The 20,418-nt window shown below is 35.3% G+C and overlaps 2 protein-coding genes across 4 annotated transcripts in view; both read right to left on the minus strand.

The window, feature by feature from the left end:
• The window catches only part of LOC134527781 (solute carrier family 35 member E1 homolog), a 308,654-nt gene that overhangs the window by 117,765 nt on the left and 170,471 nt on the right, over positions 1 to 20,418 (minus strand). The window lies entirely within an intron of this gene.
• Positions 1 to 20,418, minus strand: part of LOC134527775 (mothers against decapentaplegic homolog 6) — a 52,966-nt gene that overhangs the window by 15,074 nt on the left and 17,474 nt on the right. Inside the window, exon 3 of the mRNA XM_063360711.1 lies at positions 13,177 to 13,260. Within this exon, the coding sequence (XP_063216781.1) occupies positions 13,177 to 13,260 (84 nt within the window). The remainder of the gene's footprint in view (positions 1 to 13,176; positions 13,261 to 20,418) is intronic.

Here is a 20,418-nt window from a genome sequence, read left to right on the forward strand (position 1 = left end):
ACAAGGCTGTCATCCTTCAACTTCCATTTTTTTTCAAAACAATTTAAAAAATATTTTTGAAAATCTCAATTTTAATTTTTTTTCGAAAAATATATGTTTTTTGTATACTAAAAGGCTACCTCTATACCAAGTTTCATAATGGACCAAGAATGGACTCGTCTAAAAAAAAATAAAGTCTTAATAATGCTTAAGCCAAAATTTACTGATAAATGTTGCCCAAGATTCAGAATTTAATATTCATTTTTTTTTAATACGAATTAAATCAAAGTTATATAACTGAATAATTGAATGTATACTTATTGAACTAATAAGGAAAAAAGTTGCTTATTGATTTAATATTGAAAATTTTTTAATGTGTTTGTAATATTAGCCACTACAATATTTCTTAAAAAAAAAAAATGCATAGCTGAAGAAAAAAGCATAAAAGCTTTTAATACATATCTAAAATATACATACACTAGTATGCTGTTTACTTACCATTTTTCAGGATGAAAGAGTATTTGAATTATTTTACAAATAATTGTTAAGTTGTCATAATTACTAGAAAGTAAATGTCACAAATTGTATTAGTAAAGTAATATAGCAAGTTTATTTAATTTTGTTTTACACTTTTACTCAATCTTGATTTCTCAAAAAATTTTCTAAAGCATGTGATGAGACACTAATTTCAGTTTTACTTAACGTGTACACTCTTCTGGTTGCTGTCACAGGATTCACTACTCCTAGAATAGAATTACTGGGCACTGTTAGTATTTCATTTGGTTTGGGGTAAAAAAATGAAGGAGATGGCCCCTTAGGATGTAAAAAGCTAACTGTAAATTCATTTTCACAATTTTTTTAAAGAATACAAGCAAGCCACCATGATTTGTCGTAGACTACTGTAACATATCCAGTCAATTTTCTGTAAATCTGTAGGTGTTAAGTAATCAACTTTTGTTACAATTTCTGTCACACTTTGTGCACTTGATGAGGATGACTTTGTGAGAAGATGATTTTCAGAAATCATTATAAACGTATGCAGTTTGTGAGTACCTTCAATTGCTTTTGAATTGTTGAATCTCGGAAAAAGTTTCTTTTCAGCTGCATCATAATCATCAGCTGTGCAGTATTCAAAGTCTATACCCGGAATATTGTGATTGGCAAACTCAAAAAGCTGCTTTGGTGTAAGTATTTGGTCATTGTATGGTCTTTGTAAACTAGCTTTGGAAGCTAGTCTTTTAACTGTGCCACCTAATCCATCGCAGGCACTCTTGCCGTGTGATGTAGCGAAGAACTGCCATTCTGCTTCTACTTGAAAATCATTCTTGTGTTCTTGTGTAGGCACAAGTTTAAAAAATTCTTTCTATTTTTATACTGAGCAGCACTGCCATCAGAAAAGTAAGTGATTTTTCTTAGTTCAAATGGTAGTGTATCTTTCAGTATTTGTATAATTTTTCTTTGAAAAGCATAGAATGCTATTGTATTGTGTTGCAAACACTCTGAAATGAACACACACTCCGCATGTCGTAGTTTTTCTTGCCACTTATAATATACAATAAATGGGTGCAGTGTGGCTTGGCTGCTCGTCCAGTGATATGATTGTACTTCGTCCTGCAATACAAATGAATAATTTTCTGCAAAGTCACAGTTAATGATAACCTCAACTTCTGCCAGATTTTCCTTACATTCTAAGTATCAATCTTTTTGTTGTAATGCAATAAATGAATGGGTTTTCAGTTTTAAGAGACTTTCTATAAAATCGTCTATGAAATCATCAATTTCTTTCACAACTGTTTCCATCATACATCTGTCTACTGTCACCCATTGCTTGTATGTTACCTCATCAATTACCTCGTTTTTAAATATCTCAGCAAATGCTTCTTTCAGGTATGCCGTCCCTGGACATTCATTCATGTAATAATGATGGGCTGGAGGGTTACACATAATTTAAGAGGTGATCCATCTAAACAAAAATTGTTTATCCCTGAACCAGCTATCATATCATCAATTTGACATTTTGATGCACAGTACACACACATACTGTGAGAGTTCCACTTTTACCAGCTAAAATACAATTTTTAGGTCTTAACTTACAAAATTTTGAGAATCCAATTCGTTGAGTTTGATGTTTTTCTTTAAAAGCTTGATAAATTTCATTTAAGTTAGCAAATACTAAACGCTTTTGCTCTTGAATTTTCAATCCTTTGTTCCTGATTGTAACGCAATATTTTTTACCAGGCATAATTCTACTTATGTCATCCTCTTGTTACTTTCGGGTAACACGGATAAAATAGTCATTTTTTCACTTCGCTTAGTTGTTTGGGCAAATTTTTTTTTCAATTGTTCAATAATTTCAGACTCACATTTTTCTTCTTTGCTTCCTTCTTTACTTTCTTTCTTAGAAGAAATGAATTTGTGTTCCAAGCTTGTCACTATTTTTTCTATTTTTTTTTGTGGAGTAATTTTATACAGCAAGTTTTCTTTCTTTTTTATGGGAGATTCGCCAATAAGTTCCAGTGATTTATTTAAGTAATGTATCGATGCTCCTGAGTCAGTAAATGATTCATCATCAATGTCATCCTTTTGACTCTAACCAGCTACATTACCATTCATCTGTTATATTTTAAGTTCACTATACACTTTTTTCCTACATTTGTTACATATTTTCATACCCATTTTAATGTCTGTATTTAAAAACATATACTATCTGTCACATTTCTGAGATATTTTTTCTCCAATTTCAGATGGTTTTGTTCCTTATATGGGTTACAACATTTAACATTATAAATACACCAGTTATTTTTTTGATGTTTGTTTGCCATTTTTAGGAATTAAAAAGAAATATTTAGCTTTATAACAAATGCTAATAATAGTTCACTCTAAATAAATAACAGTCTTGACACTTTGAAAGAAGTATGCACTCAAATAATTTACATTCAACACATTACAAATATGTAGACAACCATAAAGTTCACAGTCCTACAACAACTGACTGGGATAAACAAGAGAGCCACAGAATTGTACAGGTTATGTTGGGAATCTTTTTCACAGTAAAAGCAACATTATTTGCAAATATATATATATATATATGTATGTATGTATGTATGTATATATATATATATATATATATATATATATATATATATATATATATATATATATATAGCTATTCTTACAAACACATTAAAACTTACAATTTGTATATTAATAAAACATTTTGATGGCTTCAGTACAAAATGTATACATTCTGATTATTCAGTAATAAAACTTAGATTCTATTTGAATTTAAAAAACCTAAAATTAAATGCTCACTCTTTGGTGACATTTATCAGCAAATTTGGCTTAAGCACTATTAAGACAATGTTTTTTTTTTAGATGAGTCCATTGTTGCTCCATTATGAAACTTGGTATAGAGGTAGCCTATTAGTATACAAAAAACATATATTTTTCGAAAAAAAAATTAAAAGAGGTGTTTTTGAGATTTTCAAAAATATTTTTTTAATTGTTTTGAAAAAAAAAATGGAAGTTGAAGGATGACAGCCTTGTTATACATCAGGTTAAAGCCCATTAAATACTGAAGAGAATAAAACAAGTTTGAGCTCTCTAGACCTAATAGTTTTGAAGTAATAAAATTTTTACTGTTTCCAAATATTGCAAAAAATATGATTTTTTACTTTTTTGAATGGCTATTACTCAAAAACTACTAGCCCAAAAAATTTAAAATTTTGTATTTTTCAACTGTTCCATGGATAAAACAAGTGTACCAAAAATTAACAAAATCTGAAATGGTAAGGTTCAGAGCACTGGTTGATTTCACATGGATTGACCCAATTGTAATAAGTTACTATAACATTTGAATCATCACATGAACTTTTAAGAAGACCTCAATATGGTTTCGATAATACAGTTCACAGAAAGAGATGATATAACTTACTATCCTACCAGTGAACTAAATGCAATACAACCAGAACATTAATATTAGTGGTGTTGTTCACAAGAATAACTACAACATCAAGACATTCAGCATGTTAGTTAAGAAAGAGTCCACTATGTCAACAGAAGGAAGGAAGGAAGCGCCATCATGTCATCTACAGCCGAATCCAACCTAGGACCCTGTTCGTCGATTTACCAGCCGAAACCCATGACGAGTACTAATTGTCGCTGGAAGCTGAACGATACATCAATTATTCTTCAGGAGCGTTGAATAGTTCTGTTCAAAATCACATCACTAAAAGTACTGTCAGTTTCTTGAAGGTAATATTGTAGCACTGTCCTGATGTCCAACCTAAATAAAATTTATTTCTTTTAATTCTAATGAATTTGTAATTTGTTAACTTCTAGGTTGAATAAAATCATTTTGATACTAATGTTTGCCAACTTATTTGAATAATTATTTAAACTGATGAGATTAGCTTTTCTTACATGTTGAATCACACACTGTTTAATATACTTGCACACATTAACTTGGGTAATTTAGACTCAGAAGTCCTGCTCTCCAAGCACTGAGCTAAGTTAGAGCATGCAATTATATTTATTTTTAGAGCTGGGCCGATGCCGATTCCGATTCTTAAGTATCGGCCGATATTCAGAGTATCAGCATCGGCAGCATCTGTAAAATATTTGCCGATACTTCGCGCCGATACCTCAGTCCAAGTTCTTAAACTGTGTTATATTGTTTTTGTTAGAAAAAAATCACTAAGGAATAGTATTTCACGCAACTGGTTTTTTTGAAAGTCAAAACTAATATTTAAAATAATTGCCTAATTTTGTAATTTATGCACTATTACACTAAGTTCCTTTCCGCAGCGCTACTGTTTTAAAGAAAACCGGTCGTGTTGATTGTTTTAAAAATACAATGGAGCCCGAGAACCATAGAGACGTGCATACTATAAATGTATAAATGTCCTAAACTTGAGTTTATACCATTTCTTATGTACCAATGTACTCTATAATGTTTAATAATTGTACTTATGCAGTATGCATGTATATATGTATTATCTGTATAAAATTGACTTGACTTGTTCTACATATCCTGTTCTGTATATCCTGGAGCCCTTAACTCCATATGGGATCCACTGAACAAAAACTGAATAAATAAATAAAAAAATATTCATTGCCAACTGTGGAGCAAAGACAGCCTCACGTTACGTTTACCAGTGCTCGCGATAAAGTAAATTTCACTCGCGATCATGTTTACAGCATTCGCGATCATAGAAACAGTTGCTGAAGAACGTCTGAGTAGCTTGCCCCATCTCTATGTTATTTATTTATCTATGGCTTTGCTGATGTTATGTTGTTGTGTTTGTTTACAATTTAGTATTTACATTAGCTTGAATAGTTAAAATCTAAACCTAAAGTGATATTTCAAAGATTTTTCTGAGTGTGATGATATGGCTGGGAAGAGAAGTGAAATTTGGAAATACTTCACTCTTCAATCAAATGAAGATACCAAGGGTACATGCACTTTCTGCCATGTAAAAATATCACGAGGTGGGGTTAAGTCAAGAGGATTCACCGCATCAAACATGAAAAAACACTTGGACTCAATTCATAGCAGGGAAATGAAAATTATGGCTTTAAAGGAAACAAAGCAACCACCTTCGCCTGAATATTTTGAGACTCCAGAACCAGAACCTAGCAGCAGTGGTATCCAAAAAATTTGTGTTACTAGTGAAAATGAACTTTTTCTTGGCAGTGATTCTTCTCTACTTTCTGGTACTGGAAATAAATGTGCTAGTTTTTTAATCCCACCACCACTATCCTCCACAACAATACCAATTAACAGCCAGTTTAAAAATAAGTTCCATAAAATCAGTGACATGCTTGAGAAAAAATGCCTTTATCAACTTTCAGTTCAAAGCATATAAAAATCTCCGAGTTGATCGGCAGAATGATTTGCAGTGAAATGCTTTCCTTTAGTATTGTAGAAAGTGAGGGGTTTCGTGACTTAATATCATACCTAGAACCCAGGTATAAAATACCATGCAGAACAACTTTCTCAAGAACTGCAATTCCCGACCTGTATGAACAAGTACAGAATAAAGTAAAGGCTAACTTTACAAGAGTGGAGCACATTAGTTTGACATCAGATTTGTGGTCTACTCACACATATGAAGATTTTATTTCATTGACTGCCCATTTTATTGATACCAGTTTTGTGTACCAAACATTCTGCTTAGAAGTTATGCCATTTTCACTTTCAAAACATACTGCAGGCAGTATTGCAACAATGCTAAATGAAGATTTTGAACAGTGGGACATAAATGGCAAATTTCATGTTGTTGTCACAGACAATGCAATTAACATGGTAAATGGTGTTGCTCAGGCAAGTTGTAGTCACATTCCCTGCACTGCTCATACACTACAGCTAGTTATTAAAGAAACTTTGATGAACCAGAGAAATGTGTCCGATGCCTGTGCAAAAGCCAGGCGAATTGTTACACATTTCAAACACTCAATCAGTGCATCAAAACTGCTGAAAAATTTCCAGAGAAACCATAACGACCCACCCATCGTCTGATTCAAGATGAACCAGGTCGTTGGAACAGCACCTATCTTATACTGGAGCGATTGATTGAGCAGCGGCGTGTAATTACATGGCTTATCCCGGAACTAAATTTATACACTGAGTTGACATCTAGTGAATGGTCTCTTTTGTAACAAGCACTGAGCACTCTCAAGTGTTTTTATATGGCTACTCTTAATATCAGCAATGAAAATGTGACAATTGCAGAAGTCATCCCAACAGTAAATGGTATCAAGTCAGAACTAACCTGTCTGACAGAACAGAATTCAGGGCTGAAGGGGATTCAAAAAGACATGATTAATTCAATGTGCACTCGTTTCAAAAGCATTGAAACCAACAGTAAATTCGCCATTGCAACACTTTTAGACCCCAGGTTCAAAAAAACTGTATTTACAGTAGCTGATGCATGTGCTGCTGCAACTCATGATTTGATAGCAGAGATCAGAGGATATGAATGTCAACCACCCTTAAGCACTCCATGTACTGTATCTATAGTTGAACATGAATCCAAAAAATTGATAGGTATGCATTCAATATACTCCAGTACAATAAATAAAACCAAAACACCAGCAGCAACAGTTTACCTGTGTCCAGAAACTGAGGTTGAAATGTATGGCAGAGCCACTTATACCAATAAATTCAGACCCTTTACAATATTGGAAGACATCACCACATTCTAGGTTGTGCAAAGCTGCACAGAAATATTTGTCTTCATCAGCTGGTTCTGTGGCATCAGAGCGACTTTTTAGTGCTGCTGGATTAATCTCTACCAAGAAACGAAGTACGCTTAATCCAGAGAAACTACGGCAGCTAGTGTTTCTGAATAAAAACATCAGTGTCTTGAAACCTGGCAAGTGATAGTAGTGCTTGAAGTGTATGCAACACATTTTTTTACCTAGCCTAATATGAAGCATTCAGAAAGGTTTACATTGTAATTATTTTGTCATATTTATAACATTTAAAATAACAAGGATTTTATTTTTATTATTTTTATACCCTTGTGAACAAAATTGGGCAATGCTTAAACATGTGGGCTGAAAAAAGTAATTGTGTGTTTTATTATTATTGTAAGATGCATGCTATAGAGCATCCCACTCTTAGATTGCAGTGTGGAAGTAAATGGGCGCATTCTCTCTCTCTCTAACACACGCCGATTGCCGTTAGCGCTGTCCTTGTTTCTTCGTGCGTTGTTGCCAAATATCAAACGAAATTAAAATTTTAATTTTTGGACCAAGCTTTTTTTAATATTGTATAGCATCGAAATACGCATCAGTCAATGCTTATTTTGAATACTTAACAATATTTTAAGTGTCCGAAAAAATTAAAAAACATAACTTATTCACTGAAAACTGTTTTGAAGTATTCCGAGATGTTTCACATCATAAAAAAATAACCTACATGTGTATTTCATTCAGATTTTTTTTATTCATAAATTAATGCCTTAGGACGCCACCGAACAAATGTTAAGACAAAAACTATACAGGTTTCACTTAAATATTTTTTTTAATATATTGAAATGCATTTTCTCACAAACTGACACATCAAAAAGTTGACCAGCGGAAAACTTTTTTTCTATTAAAGATAGATGGGGGACGAAAGCGTGAAAAATGTTCACAATGAATTGAATCAGTTTTTAAAAGCAGCTCCATCTCAATTTCTTCTACAGTTTCCGTGGAAATAGCTGTTAAAGATGTGTCTTATCAGTACAAGAGCGCACTGCAATAGAGGTTTCTCTCACAAGCTGCCGTCATAAGAGGAAACAGGGTCGTGTGTTTAGATAAGTGGGGTTCTGTCCTGCAAGCAATTTCAAATACATGGCTTCCTTAGTCAACCATGTATTTCCTTAGACACGCATTTCTGAAAACCAGCCTGCCAGTTAGTATCGCGTCTCGCGACGAAGCAACGCATTGTGTCCTGTGACTCGTTACAGTTATTTTTTCGACAAACAAATTATATATTAACATACGTGATTTTATTTTCAACATTTATTTTTATTACGTACATATAAAATATGGACGTTAGAACACCGAAAAGAAATTATATCGGTATGCTACGCGGGAGGGAGCGCAAGATTGTGTTGAATGTATTTGAGTATTTTTCAAAAAATATGAGTGTGTGCAATTCAATTAAGGAAGCTTACCATTCTTCTGGTCAGCTCTGTGCTACTCTTATGGAAGGGGTATCAACATTGGTCAGCGGTAGCGATAGTGATTAAAAGGTAGGTATGTGATGTTATTAATTTCTTAATCAAGTTAACGTTACATTTATCGTATAAATTCCTATGAATGAAATGTGTGTGAACAGATTCTTGTTGTAAGTTAAAGTTAAAAAAAATTCCTTATCGGTACAGCCTAAAGGCGCAGGAAGATTTTGATGATTATATTTCTTTTCATTGGAACAAAAAGGGATTTTTATATCCTTACACCCATATTTTTTTCCTTCCCCTTGCAGTAATGGTTGTTACAAAATATATTTTAATCGAATCTTGAACATAATATGTAAAATGTATCAAATAAATACGAAGGAATTTAATAGCGATGATGGTACAAAATTTTGAATTATTTTTCTATCCTTCTCAACACCAAGCATCTTATCAAACATTGTTTTTGACAAAGTTTTGGAAAATAATTATGATATTTACAAACAATTTAAACAGATTTGATAAGGTGTCTACTCAGGCAGTTACGTTTTTTTTGTCCGGTGAAAATATTTTTCGAACCCATGCAGTTAAGGCTGGTCGTATCAAAAATTTATTTAGAAAACATTTTTTGGCATTAGGTTACTCCGAGTTATCATACATTAAAACGGATGCGATATTATTCATATTATGGGAGTTGTTGCAATTTTTCTGTTTTTCAAAAAATCTTCCCCATTTCGACCCAATTGTTCGGATTTTTCCCATACCTACTCGACCGAGAATTTTCACTACCGTATTTTATTTATCATTTTGTACATGACTTCTCCAAAAATACGGCATTTATCGGGCCCATGAAAATGTGATTATATATATATATATATATATATATATATATATATATATATATATATATATATTGTCACGGTCTGAAAATTTCATTACTTTTTTTTTCTTAAATTTTATTTTACTTTTGTTTCTCGTCAGGTTTACGTGTTGGTGTACGTGCACGTTTCCAGGCTCGGCCGGTTGATTTCGACACGCGGGTATGGGAATATAGGTTGCTGCGACATTAGTTTACAGGCACCGCGGGCTTTTGCGAGGCTGCGTGGTTAGCTAATTCTCGCAGGTAGCTGGCCAGGGCCTGCTGAGAGGTTGCAACACGCCGTTCCAGAAAAACCCGCTGCGCTATGCTTGTCTTTTGTTTGTCGTTCTGTGTATGTTCTGCAACGCGAAGCCTTTGTGGACGCGTTTCGAGGACTCTGTCCTGATTAGTGATGCCATCTTGCGTCCGAGTTTGGAAACGTAGACGGAAAAATAACAATCGAGCAGCGCAAGAGGGAGAGGGGGAAACTCGTGCGCGCCTGCGCGGAAGGAATAGCTGACTTCACTTGTTTTTCATTTTTTTCCTTGTGGGAAGGGAGGGGACCGCGAGTTGCCTTGTGGATAAGTTTTCCGGTGTTCGTGTGTTTTTTTTTTTGTTTTTCCGGCATGGCCTAGTTTTGTAGTTAAAACCTCCTTCCAGGGAGGGGCCGAGGCTTTTTTTGCCTGGGGACCTCTCTGGAAGCCGAGTCCACGTCGGTTTGAAACAACTTTGCTTCGCCTCAAGTCAGAAGGGTAAGTGGTTGGCCATGGCTCGTTCGCCACAATCATTTCTTGGACGATCTTCGTCTTAATCTTTTAAGTAATAATGTAGTATTCCACCTCTATTATTTATTATTTGGTTTTGGGAAAAATCGACGTCTGGTTATAAGCATGCAGGTAGTGGTAACTGGGAAGTATACTATCCTTCCGCGTAGCTGTGACGACGAGAGAACCGCCATGTTGTAGAGATAATTGTTTGCCGGCTGACGTCACTTTAATGTGTATTTAATGTATTTATTTATTCGTTAATCCCATCCCATTGTAAAATGCTTTATTATTAATTTGTTAATCAAATATTTGGTTGATTATTATTATTTTTTTTATTATCCTAGTGAATAAAATCTGTGCTTGAATGAACTAATCATGTTTCTTTTCAGTACATAAATTATACCCTACACTTCCTGTATAGGGAGAAGACTTGATCTCGAGTACCATGCTTACCAACAGCTACCACCCCCCAAATGTTATAGGTTATTTATTGTTATGTGTATAGGTGTACGCGGGACGTCTGACGGAGCCCCGTCACAATATATATAAAGGATTTTTAGAACATAAAAGAAAACTATAAGAAATTTTCGCCTACAATAAGTAGTTTTTATTTGAAATTTACATAAAAGTGGCATTATTACAAATTAAATTTATATGTGTAATAGTATAAAATATTATAAATTACGATATGATTTCTTAAAATGCTTCTTGTTCGATCCAAATTCAAAGACACACATCTCCTGAAATTCGTAATGTGTTAGAGATTTGGCAACAGCGCGCGCCATAAGCCGTGTACTGCAATCTAAGAGTGGGACGGGCTATAGTGTTTTTGACAGTTTGATGATACTCTGTCATTATAAAATTAAATTAAAAAATACTTTATAAATAAAATATCCTTTCATAACACAAACATTTCTTTGGTTAGTATCGGGATCGAGTATCGGCAGTATCGGCCCATAAGAATCGCTATCGGTGGAATCGATGACAAGTGGTATCGGCCCAGCCATATTTATTTTAGAATACAAGTTTCAGAATAAATAAACATATTTTGAGATTAACAATTGAAGAATTATCTATTTGCTATTTTATTTTTGATACTGACAGAACCAAGCAATGTTTGGAATCATTAGTATTTTTGACATTAAGCTGTATATTTTTACAATATAATGCATTGTATTTTCTGTTGGAAATCCCTTTGTGAACCATTGAATGGAAAATACATTGTTCACGAAACAACACTAAAAATACATAAATATTAATGTCACATCTGAATTATTTGAAATAATTTTTCATGTTTCCTTCAAATAAGGCACTTATTCCAAGTACATTGAAACTTAGTGTGATAGTCTTTATAGCTAATTGTGTAAAGTGATTTTATCATTTTCTTAGGAACACACATTTTAGTTTGGTATATTATTATGTTTGAAATACAAAAATCAAAAATCACCATTAATAATAATAAATAGATAGATTCATCGAAGTGTTAAAATTTGCTATTTAAATTTAAATAGAGTTGCTTCTATTCACCTTCTTCGTCAATTTGTTTGGAATTCTCTGATTTTGTTTAGTTTTGGGAACATCTAGTGTTTGGAACACCAAGTCTGCTAGCACCAGAAATGGATTTAATTTTGGTTTACTTTTTTGGAAACTTTTAAGTCATTCTCCCAGCTGGGGTATTCAAATTTTGGTCAGTGCCACCGGGAATGAGGACTGACAAGTTCCTACAGCAACGTCAGCCATGCTTCCCACCAGGAATCACACTGCGACTCACAACTCAACCAGCGAAGCCCCTCTTATGTCATGTGAACGCTGCCTATTTGAAATTCTATTGAATTCAGACAGATATGAATATTGAAAAAAAATGTTCATAGTTCACAAAAATGAAAAATTATAATACAAAAGTTAGAATTATGAAAGTCCTTTGATTTATCAGACAAAAGAAACACAGAAAGAATGAGTCTTTTAGACACAATGAAACATAGGAATAAAAAATACACACAATACAATGTGTTCTTAAGCGAGTTGATAAAAGAGTTAAACAAGATGATTAGGCTATTTCATTTTCTTGTTATTTCTTTTATTTCAAGCCTATTCTTTTTTATTTACATTTTGTTCCAAATGTTGTCACCAGATACTTATTAAATTTTATTTGCAGGCTGTAAGATGATATTCAAGTTAACATTGTCACTTGTGTGACATTTTACCACTGTTAGTATTTGACACTTAGTAAATATTTGGCAGCAAATTTTGGAATGAAACATCAAATGCAAGAGAGCCAAATGATTAATATGCACCAATAGACCTGAAATAATAGTAATGACAAGAAAATAATATAATACCAACATGGTGTGCTAGACCAAGCCATACACAATAAAAATAAAAGGAATTTTGAAGTGAAACTTCTTTGTTGAGAGGGCTATAATTTTCGAGCATTACGAAAATTCCGATCCCATGTGGGGAATAATTGGGTACATTCGGGGGAACCAGTAGAGGAAGAGTGTGTGTCAGTAACGACGCCACTCCAACGCATGCACTAATTGTTGAATGGGAAGACTTCAAGGGAGGAGGGGCAGCATAGGTACGCAGCGTAGTATGCTATATGCTAGTTGTAACAGCCAGAAGGGGAGAAGGCAGGGGGGAGGTAGAAATCAAGGAAATGTGATGTTATGGAATTCTTGTAATGCTGCTTGTGTTTGTCAATTTTTATTTATGTGAGATCATATTCTTACATCTCAATTATCATCTCATGTTCAATAAAAAAAAATTAATAATTTACCTCTATCTATACCTAATAAGCAAGAAGTTTCACTTCTGTCGCACATGGACTCGACGCACACACTTTTGTAAGGATATTAACTATTAACGAAGCATACAAACCCTGCACAGGGGCCAATAGCACACTCACCTTCCCCGTTGGTCGTGACGGAGCCGTAGCAAGAAGAACCCAGTCTGTCCGTGCGCCAGCTGTACTCGTCGCTCGGTTCCAGCTCTGAAACAGTAAATATGAAATGAAAGCAATGCCAAACTTCACAGTAAGATCTCCTTCCACTCTCACGCTAAGTGTACATGCTTGAAACACTGGAATCAACACCTCTTATACACTCAGTCTAATGGAACTTTTCTCGAATTTAATCTCTCTCAAGAGTAGTACCCAATGATCCTTCCTTGTTTTGTCAACAGTGTTTCTAAACAACTTCACATGGTTGAAAGAGTTCGGAAAACAAAAAACACAATTTTGCTATGCAAGCGGCTGTTGGGAAATGGGTCCCACTCACTGGCCCAACTTTTTATAAATATCAAATTTGAGACAACTTAAATGAGTCAAGGCTTTACCATTGCAGATACAATAAATCTCACGTACATTTTTATCAATTCCCCCCCCCCCCCCCCCCCCCGCAATTTACAAAACCAAGAAAAAATTTTCTGCACGTAAATACCCACTGAAGTTACATAACAATTTACCTGATAAGTTGGTTTTGGATACAGGTTTTCTAACATCCTAAAAACCTACCTACTAATTTTTGACAGTAAAGGTTTTTGTATCTTCAGTGACAAATATATACCCAAAACCATAGCCATAAACGTTTCTAAGTTTATTTCAAGAGGATAATTGCAATAACGCCTTATGCCAAAAAGCTAGGTAGGGAGTCCGCCTACATACAGAGAAATGCTTAACACTTCCATGCCTATGGGAAGAACTCCAACCCACAACCATGCAGCAAGGTGGCGCAGTTGAGACACGCTGGACTTACATTCCACAGGAGAAAGGTTCGGCCATCCTGACAGGTTTATCCACTGTGTTCCGAAATCACTCCATGAAAAATTGGTGGTAATTAAGTAATAAAAAAAATGCTTAAGTTGGGCAAATCTATTTAAAAAAGCTACAGTGGAATGCTCATAAAAGAGTATTTATTTATTTTAGTATTAGGCAGCGCCAGTGAGTAAAACAAACTTGTTTACTACAATTCTCTGGACCTACACCATCAAAGTTTTGCACTTGTTTGTCAAGAAAATAACCGTACGAATTAGAAATAAAAGTAAAAAAGGTAAAAAAAAATTAAAACAAAACACAAAGAGAACAAGCCTTAATCAGCTGATGTCAAACTTTAAACATCAGACAGCACAGAAAATTCCGTAGAAGGAATTTAATCATGTAAAAATAACAGCACAGATGAACAGTGGACTATGACATTATAAGACAATTTAAACAATAATAGTAATAGCAGACAGATAACAATGCTTGAAAACAGAGCAACAGACAAACACAGCAATGATAAACAGGTATTATGGACAATATGATGACCGCACAGAGGAAAACAGAAGGCTTCCTATGAAAAAAAACAGTTGCAACGTTTCGGGAATTGAGATCTGTTCCCATAATCAGGCACAGACTGACAAACAGCGCAAAACTGCAGTGGGGTACGTCCAAAAAATGTTATTGTATCAAAATTCCCCATTTCATGAATTATTTAAATAAATAGTCGTTTTATACACGAAAAGTCAGGGAATTTGTGGAAAGAACAGACCATGCCTATTGTGAGTGTGGGATATTTAAGTCTGTAATATTGGCCACCATGAGATAGTTGTGGACAGTTGAAAGTGGATGGCCATATAGCTGTATGAAGTGTAACTTTAGTTGGTGATTTGCACAATAAAAATGTAACACATGGCGATGAGGATGGGATGTTGTACCGGAAAGAATAAACCATTTATTCAGCGTTGTTAAAATGGGAGGTTTCAAAGTGGAAAATTTTGTTTGCAGCGAGGAATCATGGGAATCGTACGCTGAGCGGCTGGAACAGTATTTTATTGCCAATGGCGTCAGTGATAAAGAAGAGGACCAAGCGAAGCGGCGCGCAGTTTTGATATTGTCATTAGGCAAAGAAACATACAAAGTGTTATGGAAGCTATGCAAACCAAAGAAACCTCAGGACGTGAGTTACAGGGAACTTTTGAAGTTGTTGAGTTATCATTATTCTCCCAAGCCATCCAGTGAAACGGTTTCTGACTTTGTGGTTGGTTTACGGAAATTAACCAGGTATTGTAATTTTGGGACGTTTTTAGGCTCAGCCTTGTGTGACCAATTTGTGGTTGGGGTAAGAGATAAACATATATATCACTTAGGTTATACTTGGAACCAGAAGACATCACGTTTCAGAATGCCGTAGCACTTGCAGTTGCGTATGAAGCAGTCATGGATAATGCATCTTTAGGTGTGGTAGATCTGAAGGTTAGTGAGGTACCTTGTCAGCCACCTCCACTGACCGAGGCCATAAATGTATGTAGTCAAGTTTAGACTCGGGTAAGTAGATGTAAAAGGGTTAGGAATAGTGAAATGCTTTTACTGTGGTAGGGCTAACCATATGGTGAAAGACTGTAAATTTAAGAATTATAGGTGCAATAATTGTAAACAGCTGGGTCATTTGCAGCACATGTGTACAAATCTAGCGATATCAAAGAAGGGGGAGTCGAGAGCACACAACTTTGTGGTGCATGACGGTGTAGAGAACCAAGTTGGCCTCGTAGATCGGTGGGAACATGAGTTCACATCAGTGTTTAGCATATCAACTGGAACAAAACCAAAGCCATGGGTAATACCTGTTTTAGTCGGGGAAGTGCAATTAGACATGGAAGTGGACAGCGGTGCGGCTATAGTATATCCTCCATTTCGGAACATACCTACAAACAATTGTTCGCAATCTATCCCTTGAGGCCTACCAATGTCAGATTTAAGTCTTATACAAATGAGGTTATGAGTCCATGTGGTACGTTGAGGGTGCCAGTGAAAGTAAAGGGACAGCCTGAGACTGCAGAATTAGATCTTTTTATAGTACCAAATGGTGGTCCACCTTTGCTAGGGAGAGACTGGTATGATGCTTTACATTTACCACGACCACACTTGTATCATATTGAGACATCAGACAAGCAAAAGGCGATATCCATTGGTTTTTTATGAGGGCCTGGGAATATTTACTGGTGGGCAGGTCTCCTTACGACTAAAGGGAAATGTCCCTCCTGTGTTTTTGCTTGTCAGGACCCTTGCGCTCACACTAAAAAGCAAGGTGGACACAGAGCTAGACAGACTGTTAGGGCTGTACATTCTGCACACCGTAAAATTCAGTAAATGGGCAATGGGCTACACTGGTTGTGCCAGTGGCAAAAAGTGATGGCAGTGTACGCATATGTGCTGATTTTAAAATAACTGTAAATCCTGGATTAGTAGCAGAGTGGAAGAGCTGTTTGCGAAGTTGAAGGGTGGTGAGGAATTTTCTACATTAGATTTGTCTCAAGCATTCCAGCAGTTAAAGTTAGATGAAGCATCTCAAGAATTGTTCACAATCAATACACACAGGGGTATTTTCAGATTCAGCAGACTACCATTCGGAATTGCGTTCTGTCCGGCCATTTTTCAGCGTAAAATGAAGCAGGTTCTTTAGGGCCTAGACAGAGTGGTTTTCTTTCAAGATGAAGTTCTGGTTACTGGTCTGACAAGGGAGCAGCACTGGAAAAATCTGGGTACAGTATTCCAGCGTCTAGACAAATATGGTCTCAAGGTAAATACGAAGTATAAAATCCTCCAGCCTTCCGTAACATTTTTAGGTCAAACTATTGACAAAGAGGGGATACATACTTGCTGTGATAAGGTCAGTGCAGTTGTGGATGCACCAGTTCCGCAAGACCACAAGCAGCTGCGTGCATGGCTTGGGTTGGTAAATTATTATGCTCGGTTCCTGCCTAACCTCTCTACAATCCTCATCGCCATGTGTTACATGGGCTTTTGAAGAAAAGATGTCGTCGGAGTTGGACCTCACAGTGCGACGTTGCCTTCAAGCAGCTCAATGATTTGATTGTTTCATCTACTGTACTGGCCCACTATGACCCTAAGTTGCCTATCAAGATGGCGTGTGATGCTTCCCCATATGGCCTCTGGGCTGTGATCAGTCATGTGTATCTGGATGGTTCGGAGAAGCCAATTGCATTTGCTTCTCGTACATTGTCAGAAGCCGAGAAGAACTATTTGCAGTTAGATCGGGAAGCCTTGGCAATTGTTTTTGGCGTCATAAAATTCTTCCAGTATGTGTATGGGCGGAAGTTCTGCCTGGTTACCGATCACCAGCCCCTAACGCACATATTTGGGAATCATTGTGGCATTCCTCAATTGGCTGCAAATCGCCTACAGCGCTGGGCCGTTTTGTTGCAAGGATTTGACTACGAGGGACAGTACGTGAGAGGCTCCGCAAATTCCAATACATACGCCCTTTCCAGGCTGCCGTTGCACAGTGTAGAGGTTTCAGAAGAGTTTTCGTATATGCATATTGCAAAGGCTGAGTTTTTACCAGTGACGGCACAAGCCATTAGGATCGCTACAGAGCGTGACCGGGTTTTGAGCAAAGTATTGTTGTGCATTCGTGATGGCTGGCCTGTTGAGGTTGAAGAGGCTTTGAAATCATTTTAGACAAGAAGGCTGAAATTGACACTTGAGCAGGGAGTGCTGATGTGGGGCCACAGAGTGGTCGTGCCGTTGTCTCTACAGCAGTGGTTCCCAACCTTTTTTTGATCAGGGACCACTTTAATTTCATTATTATTAGCAGGGACCACAAGGTTAAAAAATAATCTGTATCAATCTAAAAATAAACTTTAAGACTAATCGTTCAATGTTAATCGAAACGTTTAACATAAGCAATCTAAAAAACCAAAATAAACATTAATTAACAGTGTTATGATTGAAAACATATATTTTTAGTACACAACTCAGTTTTCATCAATGAGATTTTTGAGCTCGCATCTTCTGTTCAAGATCTTGAATTCTTGGGGTAATATTTTTGCTCAAAGCTACACGCATATCATCACTTACTTTCAGTCGAATCCTGGATTTGTTTTTAATGATCAGTAATGCAGAAAATCCTTGTTCGCATAAATAAGTTATTAATAAAAGCATAAGATAGCGCAAAGCGATTTCTAGAATTTTAGTATATGAAATTGCTTTCTTACACCAAAATGTCTCCAAAGAATCAGATTCAAAAGCGTCCTTACAGTTCCTGTCATTTTGTAATTCAATAAGTTCTTCTTGGATTTCTTCTGCAACTTCTCTAGCGTTAGAGCCGAAAGGGTTGCGTATCAGTTTTTGGTCTATATTAGCTGCTGTATTGTTATATTCTGGAAAGTAACGGTTGAATTCATCAACCAACATTTGAAAATGACATTTGCTGTTTTTTTGTATGCTTTCCCCAAACATGACATACTTTTTGTCGTCAAGGAGAGCCTTCAATGTTACAAACGCACAATAATTGCCCTCGCCAACTTCACTAATCCATAACTTAAGTTTTCAAATAAAAGTACGAAGTTTATCTTCAAAATTAAAAATATTTGCAACGCCTTCTAATTGTCTGTTTAATGAACCTTGCATTTGCAAGTTCAACTTATTTAAGTGTGTAAAAATATCCACAAGATATGCCAAATGCATCTGGGATGTCAAATCAGAAAACTGTACTAGTAAGTCTTCCATTTTTTTCTCACCTAGAAACAACTCAATCTCTCCTCTCAGCTCGTATAATCTTTCCAGCATATTGCCTTTCGACAACCAACAAACCTCTGTGTGAAAGAGAAGGTTCTCATGGTTGGAGTTCATTTAAGTGCACAGTTTTTTTAAAAGGCGTGAATTTAAGGTACTGCTTTTAATGACATTTACTACTTTTATGGCCAATTTCATTGTATCATTGAGGCATTTAGGAAGAATCTTGGAAGCTAACGCCTGGCGATGAAGGATACAATGCGACGTTAATGTTGACGGATTCCTCTGTTTGATTAACGTTGCTAGACCGGAATGTGATCCTAACATCGCAGGAGGACCATCTGTACAGAAACCGACTAGCTTTTCCCACATAATGCCATATTTCTGGAAATATCCAGTTATTATGTTCATGACGTCGATACCTCTTGATGTCATTTCCAGTTCCTGAGAAAACAACAGTTCTTCTTTGATTATGTCGTCGTCTAAAAAGCGGACAAAAACAATTAACTGAGCACAATTAGAAATGTCAGTGTATTCATCGCACTGCAAAGCCAAGAATGGCGACATTTTAATTCGTGAAAAAAGTTGCACCTCAATATCATTGGATATGAGTTCAATTCTATCCGTGTTGTTCGACAAAGGTATATCTTGTATTTTTCTTTTTTGCTTCTAACCCTAAAACTTCTTCGACGGCTTTGATCAAACAAGATTTCACAAGAGTTTCTCCTATTGTGTGAAGCTTTTTTGATTGTGCTATTTATTTCGATATCTCAAACGATGCTACTAATGTTTTTTTCAGATGATGCATATCTTGTACCACTAGGCCCGAGTTACATTTTTTTTTTAATTCTCCAATTTTCCTTGAAAGAACTCTGGTGGTTGGTCAGAAAAATTTGGATGAATCGTTTCTACGTGACGTTTTAATTTCGCAGGCTTCAAGACTTCGTTCGCGAGAACAGTTGCGTATATAACACATTGTGGTTTTATTGCTCCATTACTTTCTATTGAAGTAAATCCAAATTTAATGTAACTATTATCATATTTTCTTAGGCGGCATTTTCTGAAAACAAAACCAAAATGCAATAGAATGTAGGCCTACACTGTTATGCTTATATTATGTTTTATGCCAAGAAAAAGAATAAAAAAGAATATAGCTAAATTTGTTCGTAATTCATAAAATAAATCACTAAATAAATAAATATAAACTGGTTTCCAAAATATTCTAACCTCGCTATCATTTTTTTTTACAAACTTAAATCTTTACTACACAATTTAAAAAATAATGTTGTCTAATCGTTAAAAACAAGGGTCTTGGTAGGTACCTTAAATTTCCCTTAACCCTCTTGGTGCCAGCCTCAAATTGTCTAATTCTATGACGGTTATACTAAAAGTGCCAAGTCATTTTTAAATGAATTACATATCTGGAGTTTAATATTAATAACTTTTTACATTTAATAACTTTTTACCTTTAATTACTTTTTTACCTTTAATAACTTTTTTACCTTTAAGTATGGAAGTATAAATTTTTTACATCTTATAAATAAATTATTCTTTGTCATTTTTTAGATTAAATAAGAACATAAAATTCCTTTTTTTAAATTTTATTTTAAAGTTCTCGTGAAAAAGTTATATTAT

Source organism: Bacillus rossius, chromosome 1 (genome assembly GCF_032445375.1).
Source record: "Bacillus rossius redtenbacheri isolate Brsri chromosome 1, Brsri_v3, whole genome shotgun sequence".
Taxonomy (NCBI): domain Eukaryota; kingdom Metazoa; phylum Arthropoda; class Insecta; order Phasmatodea; family Bacillidae; genus Bacillus; species Bacillus rossius.